The sequence below is a fragment of the Rhipicephalus microplus genome, chromosome 7, assembly GCF_043290135.1.
Source record: "Rhipicephalus microplus isolate Deutch F79 chromosome 7, USDA_Rmic, whole genome shotgun sequence".
NCBI classification, from domain to species: domain Eukaryota; kingdom Metazoa; phylum Arthropoda; class Arachnida; order Ixodida; family Ixodidae; genus Rhipicephalus; species Rhipicephalus microplus.
In genome coordinates, this window is record NC_134706.1 from 43,546,796 (window position 1) to 43,558,956 (window position 12,161).

General features: G+C 46.9%; 1 protein-coding gene across 1 annotated transcript in view; it reads right to left on the reverse strand.

The window, feature by feature from the left end:
• LOC142767432 (uncharacterized) overlaps positions 1-5,149 on the reverse strand; it is a 299,364-nt gene extending 294,215 nt beyond the window's left edge. The window contains exon 1 of the mRNA XM_075869083.1: positions 4,895-5,149. Coding sequence (XP_075725198.1) covers positions 4,895-5,099 — 205 coding nt within the window. The 5' untranslated portion in view covers positions 5,100-5,149. The remainder of the gene's footprint in view (positions 1-4,894) is intronic.
• Between the last annotated feature and the right edge of the window lie 7,012 nt (positions 5,150-12,161).

A 12,161-nucleotide genomic window follows, 5' to 3' on the forward strand; every position in this document is an offset into this window, starting at 1 on the left:
TAAAAAAGTAACATTGCAAATTAATAATATTAGTAATAATAATACTTAAGCTATCGCTATAGCGCGCTCCGTTGAACGACGGGTCGGATGGTTTTATCTCTGCTTCAGCCGTGTTCGTCGGCCCTGCTCACGCGAGTTTGCCCGCAGGGAGAACATCCGATGCACGGAGGAATTTCATTTACTGTGTTTAGAAATATTTATTCCAACGAACAGTGAACATCAATTGCAGTCCAACAGAACATTAAAACTTTATTTTGAACATAGGCTTTCTTCGGAATATTGCTTTTATTTGGGGCATGTTCTTTGTTCGTGACGTCCCTGCATGCCAACCGGCACTAATTTTCACATACAACGCTGCCGTTCAGTTATGCGAGTACAACCGACGTTTACTTGAAAATGTTAAAAACTATGCAAACTCTGTTCTAATTAGATTCTTATTACAGTTGACCACAGAAAAAGAAATCACCAGCCATTGCGATAGTGCCTAATGGGAATTCGCTTTGAATCTCCGCAAGGCAGCGACAACACCATAAGTCAATTTTCGCAAAGTATAGCGGCATCCTCTACGACATGTTTTTTTTTTCAAAAAAAAAGTATTTCGCCATGCTGTATTGCAAGTGTTAACACGAGTTCCTAGCTGACATGACACCTGCATAGGGTCTTTTTGCAATAGCACTACGAGCCTTAGCACGGCTCTTGGGAAGAATCCTCGACTGCTACGCAGAGGGCGTGGGTTCATATCCCACACGAGCTTGGAAATGTTTTTCTGGTGCAATCTTCTCGTGTATACAGCTAGTTTTTCATGTCGATTTGTTACGCCAGCCTAAGACCTGCGCAATAGAACGAGCATCGTGCCCTGACCATGGCTTTCGACGTAGCGCAAACTTTGATAATCATGAGCCCTCACAGTTCAAGTTTAAACCAGCGTATGTCTAAGTTTCAACCAAACCTATCCAAACAAACTCATAATCAGTTGTCAAGAATCCGAGAAGCGCGAGGCATCGAACTGGGCGTCGTCTCGGTATAGCGTCACAAATGATTCACGAAACTAATTGATCCGAGATGTGCCAAGTTGGCGCTGTGGCCGGAACGGGACGTAATGTATAGCAGATTTTGCTCGCTCCGACATAGCGAGAATGCTTTCTCCACACGTTCTACCGAGACGCTACGTATATGCATACGGATATTCATGCATATATTAGGCCAATCAATCTCGAATATGCATAATCTAGCTGACCAAGAAGTCATAATTCGCGGTTCGTTTATTGATGCGTTATATAAAATGGTATTACGCGTGTAATGCACTGGCTACCAAAAAGAAATGCTTCAAATTCACCCCGTGAGCCGATTAACTTATTCTCCATATACTGATCTTGAGAAACATGCTACAAACCGAAAGAAACAGGCAAAATAAAAAGCGAGCAAGCAAACGAACAAAAACAAAATGAGTTTCAACTCATTCCATTCACGCTGTAGGGAAATTGGCTTTCGATGGTTGCGAAATGCATTGCAGTGAATCCGAGTCGAGGGTGAGAATGAGACCGAGAGAAAGACTCGAAGGACAAGAGAGAGAAAGGCAGGCTTTGAATGTAATCGAATGTTTTAAAAAAATGGGATAGTAAACTGGAAGTTCGCCCGTGATATATGTTATTTGCATTTTAACTCGTTTAACGTTGCTCTTCTTGCGTGTGTTCCGGCTGGCGAATAGTGGCAGTGATGCAATTACAGTACTCTGAACTCGTTTCCTTCACCGTGGACTGTCTTGCGGTTCTGATATAGTTAGAATGAACATCGGCGCGGACGTGTCGATTGTTCTTTATTGTTGTTGTTTTTTACAGTAAACGCTGTTATGAGATCAGAACACAGATCACACGCACCGCCTTAGTTATTCGCCACCGCCAGTATTGAACGAGAAAAACTTAATAAATAAAAGACACTATTGACACAATAGGATTTGAACACAGTTCCGCCGCGTGTCAGCGCAGGATTCTACCACTGAACCATGCCAGTGCTTGGAAGTCGTTTCTAAACTGGCTTCAGGCAGGCTTGATATCAGTGCAGGAATCGCGGTATTATGAATAATAAAGCGTTTTAGAAGAGTAAACTTTGAAACAACGAAATGTCAGAAAATGTGAATTTCGTACCGAGTTGGCCGTCCAATGCTCCAACCCATTACAAAAGCTTGTTTTTGATCACCAATTAACTGCGGCGCATACCCACCTCAGGCATTACTCCTCATCGTCGTCAGCCACTGCATGAACGATTGGCACGAAATTCCTTGCACGTGCTGAGTGAATACCACAATTCTAAAAAGAATGACGAAGGATAGCATAGTGAATGTTCCCCTACATCACAAAATTTATGAATAATTATGGCATAATGGGTACCGAGCAGTGTGCTTGTATGATTCCAAGGAGTGTTTAGAGAAGGCTCTGAAAGACCGCTCTTTCAGCTTTAGCTGTGACTGTGCTGAGCGTTATGCGTATGCGTGGCTTTTTTTTGCATGAATCCTTTGAAATATCAAAGATGACACTGAAGCGAATATATCGTACTACAAGAGGGCTACTTATGCACTCGTATAAGACTACACGATAGTTAAAGAAATATTCTTTTCTTTTTTTTTCGCCGATGTGGTCGTAATAATAAAAGGAATAATAGTTATACTATCTGGGGTTTTGCGTCCCAACACAACCATGTGGTTATGAGGGACGCCATAGTGCAGGGATCCTGTAGTTTCGACCATATTGTGTTTTGAACATCCACTGAGATCGCATGGTGCATGTGTTGCTATCACTTCCCTTCCATCGATATTCGACCGCCCCGACTGTGATCGAACTCGCGACCTTCGGGTCAGAAGGAAAGTACCGTCACGACTCATTAGTTGATTTAGTGATTCATCCTAGCGCCCTCCTGAAAGCTTTCGTGCCCTCGCATGCATACCACCGAGATCAGTCTAATTGTGGTCATGCGATTATGCCATGTGTTGATGTCACGTGGAGTAGGGTTATAGGACCTCAGAATCACGCCCTGACGACGTTGCAAATATTGACGATCTGTGTCGTCACTCTTCTATATGTCGACATCACCGCATAACGCATATTGTGGTTCCTGTTGACACCAACGGTCACATGATGAGGCATCTACGGTTTCGGCCTTAATACGTCCGGTGAATTCAGACAGCCGCGTCCGGACGATTTCGGAGCACTGTCGCTCTTGGTGTGCGATAAGAGCGTGTTCACACCTGACACAACATCACGTTTATCTCTAAGCGGCAGCCGTAAATCATTAGGCTTTCTGCATAGGCATCGTTTCCAACACTGACTTCACGTGTATCACCACAGGGTGTTACGTAAGACTGCAGGCAACCGCCAACCCATCCGGGACCTGCAAACTGAATCAGTGTATCATTTTCAGGGCAAACTGAATCATTTGCACTGAAAATTGCGCGTGATAAACATGCCAAAGGTAAAAAAAAATGTACTTGATTGATTTGTGGGGTTTAACGTCCCAAAACCATCATATGATTATGAGAGACGCCGTAGTGGAAGGTTCCGGAAATTTCGACCAGCTGGGGTACATAAACGTGCGCCTAAATCTGAGCACACGGGCCTACAACATTTCCGCCTTCATCGGAAATGCAGCCGCCGCAGCCGGGAATCGAACCCGCGACCTGCGGGTCAGCAGCCGAACACCTTAGCCTATAGACCACCGCGGCGGGGCAAGAAAATAAACTTGAAACTTGAAAATATGAAAACTACGACCACCATCACAGAAAGACATCACAGAATGACATCCGTGATGGCCGTCGTCGTGAGAACGTGGGTGACATTGTCATTGGTGCTGTTTCGGGCTTTAAGCGGGAAAATGTCGCGTCAGTATCTTTTTCGCGGGTTGTAACAGAACAAGTCGGGCGAATAATTGGTACAGGATTGTAGTCAGGGGATTAAGTATTGTTACGTTATTTCAAACCGATGGTGACGTGGTGTGTGCTGTTACGTTGATTTTTAACGTCACTGGTTACGTGCAGCGATGATTTGTTCAGTCACGTAGCACACTCATACAATGTAGTTTTTGCGCGCCACGCCATACAAATCGACACACGTGTTGTGGAAACGAAGCATAGGTTGAAAACGCTGCAGTGAGCGCATGCCCATGCCTGTTCATATTATGATTTTGTTTTTTGGTTTACTTAAAGTAAGACTGTTTTCAGTCACCTCAAGGGACACGACAAAAAGCTCAGTAATCGCCTGTCTAGGTCGTGCCACCTTGGCAGCAAAGCAGAAAAAACACGCCAGGAACCACTGTTAAGGCATTGATTGATTGATTGATTGATTGATTGATTGATTGATTGATTGATTGATTGATTGATTGATTGATATGTGGGGTTTAACGTCCCAAAACCACTATATGATTATGAGAGACGCCGTAGTGGAGGGCTCCGGAAATTTAGACCACCTGGGGTTCTTTAACGTCCACCCAAATCTGAGCACACGGGCCTACAACATTTCCGCCTTCATCGGAAATGCAGCCGACGCAGCCGGGATTCGAACCCGCGCCCTGCGGGTCGGCAGCCGAGTACCTTAGCCACTAGACCACCGACCACTGTTAAGGCAGAGTTCAATGGTGCATTTTCGGCTACAAGATGTCCAAGATTAGACATAATTATGAGTAGAGTACACAAAAAATAAAAACACAGCTGCCGTTAGAGTGACGGCAATACAGCAAACGCATGGTTATAATCAACTTCAGGCAGAAAAAGTAATAAAAAGTGATGAACCCTGTTCTCATTACTTAGCACAAAGATAATCTTAGAAAGCTCTGCTCTTGAAAGCTTAGTTACAAGTGATTACAGCGCGTGCACTGAATCTATAATTCAAAAAGCATTTTCACTCACCAGTTTTGATGCCAGCAGTGCTCGCAAAGGTCGTCTTAACGAGAGTGAACAAGAGGCCTCGCTGAGTACCTGTAGGTTGCTGACCGCTCGCACCATGCGGTAGAACACGACACAGCACCTTCACTGTGCAAGCGTGCAAATGCGCGAAACGACGAACAAAAGTTCCTTTGCCACTCACTTTTACACGGCAATGGAAGCGAAACATGTAGTTATAACACGTACTGTGACTCCAAAAGGCGAAGAAATGCGATACAACACGACTACGGCACTGCACGTCACTGCACTCAAGTTAGCAGTGACTTTTCGCAAGGCCGTAAGCTATACTGGCTTGCAAGAACATCCATTTTTTTAGAAATATAAGCAGTCGCTTGTAGGCGTCGCTAAGAACACGCTAACGTGTGGCCAGGTAGGAAAAGAAAATGTCTGCATATACATACGGTGGCGTCGAAGCTAAGCAAGTGGTTAATTTCTTTGGCAAGCTCTAGTACTGCTCCGGCTACTGATAGCCCTTGAGTGAATTGATTGATATGTGGGGTTTAACTTCCCAAAACCACCATATGAATGTGAGGGACGCCGTAGTGGAAGACTCCACAAATTTCAACTACCTGGGGTTCTTTAACATGCACTCAAATCTGAGCACACGGGCCTACAGCATTTCCGCCTCCATCGGAAATGCTGCCGCCGCAGCCGTGATTCGATCACGCAACCTATGGGTCAGCAGCCGAGCACCTTAGCCAAGAGACCACCGCGGCGGGGCAGCCCTTGAGTGAAAGTTGAACTCATATCCTAAAGGAAAACATAAAGGGCAGGGGATGGGAAATAGAACACCAGAGCACACATATGCAGAAACACACTCAGACGCACATATCAAACTACACCAACACACTTATAAGTAAATGTTGGAAAGTCAACGAATGCAGTCTCTGATAATGCCCCTCGTTAATATTGGATCCCACCAGCACGAAATAGCTGAGCACACGTCTGGTTCTTATGGAGATGTATTCGATCATGTGTACATAACAGTCTACACGCCATGCATTTCTGCACGCACATATGATAGATGCCTTATAATACCGAGTACAATAAGAACGATGTGTTAAACAGATGAAATTTTGTTGGTTTTTTAGTACTTGCCAGCAATTCCGCTGCCTTAAATACGCTTTAAAGCTTTTAAAGCGTACGATCTGTAAAGACCAGTTGGCCATAAGCCCAAAGAGAGAGAAAGAGAAGGGAAGGCCGGGAGATCAACCAGATATTAGATGGGCCCAAAAGTTTCTTTATACTAAACGGTCTGACTCATCCTTTCTTCCCCCATCTCTCCTCGTTGTCGTTCAGGTTATCGGCATGACCTAATATATTGGGGAGCGAATACCACACTGTTTTGATCTCAAAGTTTAAAGGGGCCCAGCAACATTTTTTGGTAGAGTAGAGGTTTCCGAAAACACGTGGGCCAAATAATATTGCGCAGCACGCGGCCTGCCATTCACAATAAATTATCGAAATTTCGCTATAATCGCTCTTCCTTTTCCCAATAAATGATGGAGAAAGCACAAAAATCACTCGTAAAAGGCCTTCTAACAGCCATTGACTGATTTGTACATGGTGGGGTCTGTCGTTACAGGGATCAGCGCAAGAGGATCGAACTTGTTCACGCGTGCGCATGCGCGATCGCACTGAAAAAGGCGTGTATTCTAAGAAAAAAAAAGAGTGCTCTAGGGCACGAGTCGCGCGGGACGTATTTTATTTGCCCATGCCATCCCCCGCTTGCTTAGGTTCCAGCGCTTTCGTCGCAACGAGAGAAAAAAGAATGTAGGTGAAGCGTGCGACAAGAATTACGCAGGAGGAGGAGGAGACAACTTTAATGAGGCCAAAAGTGGGTCAGGTGAAGGAGGGGGATGGGGTCAGGAAAGAAGAGGACGATGGGCCCTCAGTCCACTCTAGGTGGCCCAAAGTCCGTGCGCTTCGGCGACCTCCATGGCCCAGCGTACGATCGGGAGTTGGTCGTCCGGTCGCCAGCTGCGCAGAGCAGCCTCCCACCGCTCCTGTCGCTCAGCCTCAGCAAAGGGGGGATTTGGCTTGTTTGTACAAGTTTCATATGTAGGACGAAAGTCAGCTTGGGGACTCGAGCAGAGGCGACAATGAGGCAAGGTGTCATGCGGGTTAATTTCGGAATGTACGAAGGTTGAAATCAAGGTGCCCGTTTGGAGTCGGCGCCAAACGATTTGCTCAGTCTGGGACAGTGATTTATGAACTGGTGGGTAGATCGCGCTGGAATTGCGGTAATGTAATCTCGTGGTAGGTGACTAGGCACTCTCGCGCACTGCCCGGTTGACGAGTGCTCGGGCTTGCTCATGGACGGCTGTATTCTCGGGATGGCCAGAATGCGTAGGTACCCACAAAGTATCGATTATTCGTTGAGGGGGAGAGAGGAATCACGTAATATGATGTGCAGGTGCATGAATTCAACGCATAGCAAAATTGCGAATGGCCGTTTTTGGAGTCTGAGAAGAGATACTCCGCCTAAGTGTGAGTAATTGCTAACGCAATCACTGCTTCTTCTGCCTCGATTGGTTGAGCCACTCGGTCAAAGGTGGCGCCACAAAGTAATTTCTGGGCATTGTCTAATACTGCCACCACAAAGGCAGGACGATGGGAGTATTCTGCGGCATCGACATAAGCGACCGGAGTTGAAGATGCGTAGCGCTTATGAAGTGATCTAGCTCTGCCTATCCTCCGGTCCTGATTATGGATGGGGTGGGTATATTTAGGTAATGACGGTATCAAGAAACTGTCGCTAATGTGTTCAGGGGGTGATTTTGTGGAGGTTGTACATCCTGTGAGGTTGATTTTGAGACGCTGAAGAAGCAGCCTTCTTGTTTCGGATTGCGAAAGTCGGGCATAGTGGCTGATGAGGTGCACTTCGATTAGTTCATCAATTGTGTTGTGCACCCCTAACTAGAGATGATTGCTCGTAGCGGCACTTTTAGGCAGGTGCAGGGCAGTTTTATATGCTGTACGAATGATGCGATCTCTCTGATCGCTCTTTAGAGATGAAAGGAAAAGATAACGGAGGGAATAAGTGATTTTACACAGGCAGAGTGCTTCGACGTGTGTCCGCTTCACGCATGCCTCTATGGCGATTAGAAACCCTCTTTATGAGGACAGACATATTCTGCACCGAGCGCCATATAATACCTATGGCTATGGAATTGGAACCGTTATTCAAAATGTGGAGGCTTAGACCTTTGATACTGTTTACATGAGGGATGAGTTGATTATCCAAATATACGGATATTTCTGGAGGAAAAGGGTCCCTGGGACGAATGAGAAGGAGTTCAGATTAAGGAGGTGAGCAGCTGATGCCAATGCTCCGCGCGTATTCTTGTACCGTTAGTGCTGCTCTCTGGAGGGTGTATTTGATTGTGCTACAGTTGCCCGTGGTGGTCTAAAGCATGATGTCTTCAGCGTACATTGAGTGTCGTAAAGCCGGAATTAGAGCTAATTTTTGCGCGAGGGGGATCAGAGTCAAATTAAAAAGGAATGGAGAGAGGACGGCTCCTTGCGTAGTGTCCCTACTTTTGAGGGTGAAGGTCGGAGATTTAACTGATCCTAGGTGTATCTCGACGGTTCTGTTCGCTAAAAAGGCCGCAACATATTTGTAGATGCGGGAACCCCCGTTGAGCACACTGAGGTTATTTATAATAGCCGGATGTCGGATATTGTCGAATGCTTTACTCAAGTCAAGTGTTAATATTGCTTTTTTTAAGACGTGAGAAGTTGCGATTAAGTACCTCCTCTTTGAGCTGAAGCATCACATCTTGGGTTTGCACTATGTCCTGTTCGTGCTTCTTCGTTAGGTGGATTAGTCGCGTTATAAGTTTGCCAGTTTTAGCCTTCGATTTTGGTGCTTCTAATAAGTTACGTAGAAAATACCAAGTTTTCTAAAAGTGAAGGCTTCCATCGAGCTGATTACAAAACTGCGTTCATTGTTGAGAGACAAGTTTATTAGCGTGCTCTGGGATGAGGTTGAGAGTCATCGACATGCGACGCTGCAATGTGTGGCTGCGCTTTCACCTAAGCCCGCGTCTTTGTATACTCTGGTAAGCCTCCCTTAGTGCATCAAACAGCTATCTAGCTGCTCGTTTGCGTGCTCAGTCGGTGCTTGTTGGTCGCTAATTCCACATCTTTTTGTTGCTCTGCGACCCATGTATCGTAGTCTGAAAGGGAGGTGGCCTGTTTCAGTGCACGAAGTTTTCTAAATTGATCCCAGTCTACAATAGCTTTGAGCTGGTTCAGCGGTCTAAGATTACCAGCCTGAAGCTTGACGTCAATTGTACAGTGATCACTGCCTAGGGTGATGCCAGTGTTCTCCCGTGGTAGCTGAGTGATGTTCTTAACAAGCGTTCAATCTGGGCACGTGTACCTGCTAACACTGTTTCCTATTCGGGTAGATTGCCTGGTATCCGTCGCAAGGGACAGCTGGTGTTTTTTTATGAAGTTGCAGAGTTGTCGTCCTTTAACGGAAGAGGCCCTATATCTCCATTCAACATGTGTGGCATTAAAATCCCCTACTATGACTTTAGGCACGGTGCCTGCGATAGAGAGAGCTCATGCGTGCGCGTGCAACAGGTCAGCTGCTTTTTTTGGGGGGGAAGGGGGGAAGGTAGCTGTATATACATAAATAATATCAATAAAGTAGAAAATCGAGAATTACGTCGCTGAAGCTCAAGGAAGAAGCAGTCAGAATATATATCGGAGAGATCATGGGTAACATTAACATGTGCAATGTTACGATGAACATAAGTGTTGACCCATAGAGTGGGAGAAGTTTGTGGCTGTATAGCATGATAGCCTGTTAAATTGCATTGTTTGTTTGGCTCCTGTACGGCGATGACATCTGGCAGTGGCGTCGCCTGCTGCAGGTGGAGGAATAAGTTATCCTTTTTGCGCGGTAGGCCTCTACCATTCTATTGCCTAATTCTGAATGATTGAGGGAATGTGGGCTTATCGGAGGGGCGTGAAGCCATCATTAGGAGGGAGAAGGTAATGAAGAGGACTCATGGGCGAGAAGTTTAGTCGTTAGGTCTGTAATAACCTGTTCCAGACGAGCAAACTGTTCCGCGATTTGTGTGAATCCGAGATATACTCTTTGTTCTACTTTATCAATATCCTCCTCAAGAGCTTGAGCTGATGCGTCGGACTCATCGTGCGCGATTTCTAAAGGACGCTTTTTCTTGGGTGGATGGTCATTATCTAGGGATTGATTTGGGTCTGAATGATCGCCTGCGTCAGCGGGAAGAGAGTCACGAGTTGCTACTGGTTCTTGGCACTTAATGGGCTTGGCGAATTTGGTGTGTGTGAGAGCATTTAAACGTTCGAGGAATAATGAGATTTGTTCTTTCAGGTCCTGATCTTCTTTGGTGAGATGGTCTGTAGTGGACTGATAGTAAAGATCTCTGGAATCTGAGCGACTTCTGGAGCCACGGGAGACGCCACTTACACAGCTCACCTTTTGTGGGTCTTGGTTCACCGTTGGCGTCACTTGGGGTGCGTTCGCTTTCAGGCTCCTACTTCTGGTTTGTCTATCGGTTGCCGAATTCAACAGAGGAAATGAAGTCTGGTCGAAGTGAATGTCCGGCGTCTCCTAGGGTGATGTGGTGAGGGATTTCTTCCCCACTGTGTCTTGCCACGTTGGTATCGACGGCGGCAAAGTCTGTCACCTTTCTTGTGAGCTCCGCCACAGGCACTTCAAGTGGGGGAGCACTGCTGGGCGGCCGGGTGTTGCTGTGCGCAGTCGAGGCAATGGGAGCGAATAGGTTCTGGGCAGACGTCTCTTCGATGCAGTAAGACGGTAAGTTGGGCCAGTTGGTTAGGATTCATCGTGAACTTATTTACAGTGCAACACCAGAAAACACAGTACAGGAAAGGAGCAAAAGAGAAACAAAAGATGGTGCTGTAAACAGTTTTTTTCTTTCTCTTTTGCTCCTTCCCTGTCCTGTGATCTCTGGTGTTGCGCAGTAAATATGTTCACGATTGGTCTCTTTGACGCCCCGTCTATTGGCATTTCGTACAAGCCTCTACTTTGGGTCTGAAGGAGTAGACTCCAAAGACTGAGCCGAAAAAATTTACCGACTCTGGAAGGGTGTCGGACATGAAGTGGATCAGCACTGGCTTTGATGTGCAGCCCATGATGTCCCGAGCCTGCATTATGGGGAGCAGCGGATTGGATCGCCGTAGTTCCTGCAGGATCTCCTGAAGCGATTCTATATTATAAGCTTGATAAATAATGCCTTGGATGGCTCGATCCGGGGGTGCGATGCAGGCGTTGACTGCAATTGCCTTGCCGCGGAGGGTGATCTGCCTTATCTTAGCGTACTTGGCCGCTCTCTCATGGCACACAGTGGACATTGTGATACTGTATGGTCGCCCATTCGATGTCGTCACCGACCATCATGCACTATGCTGGCTTTCATCATTGAAGGATCCCTCAGGCCGTCTCACCCGTTGGGCTCTTCGCCTACAAGACTACGACATCCGTGTGCTGTACCGCAACGGACGCCAGCATGCTGACGCCGATGCCCTCTCACGCTCCCCTCTACCTCAAGACGATGTGCCTTGCTCAGTAACCTCAATTCCTGTATCTGCCATCGATGTTGACATCCTCAGTACCGAACAGCGAAATGATAATTGGATCGCCCCGCTGATCGACTTTCTCTCTGATCCATCCGCAACACCATCCACGCGTGCCTTGCGTCGTCGAGCTCACCATTTCGCCATCCGTGACAACCTCTTACACCGACGCAATTACGACTCCGATGGCCGGCAGTGGTTACTCGTCATACCCCGCAGTCTGCGGTCGGAGATATGTGAATCTTTCCATTCTTATCCGCAATGTGCGCACTCTGGGGTATCCAAAACTTACCACCGCATTCGACAACGCTACTTCTGGCGCGGGATGTACCGCTACGTGCAGCAGTTCGTTCGCTCTTGCCTCACTTGCCAACGCCGCAAACCGTCAGCACACATGTCGCACGCCGGTCTGCAACCGTTACCTTGCCCTGACCGTCCCTTTGGGCGCGTAGGTATCGATTTGTATTAACCACTTCCTCTGAAGTCGGCTGGTAACCGCTTGGCCATCGTAGCCGTAGACCATTTAACGCGATACGCCAAAACCGCCGCTCTTCCTGCGGCTACTGCGCGCGATGTTGCGTCCTTCCTGCTGCATCGATTCATACTGCGCCACGGACCACCCCAAGAGCTTCTCAGC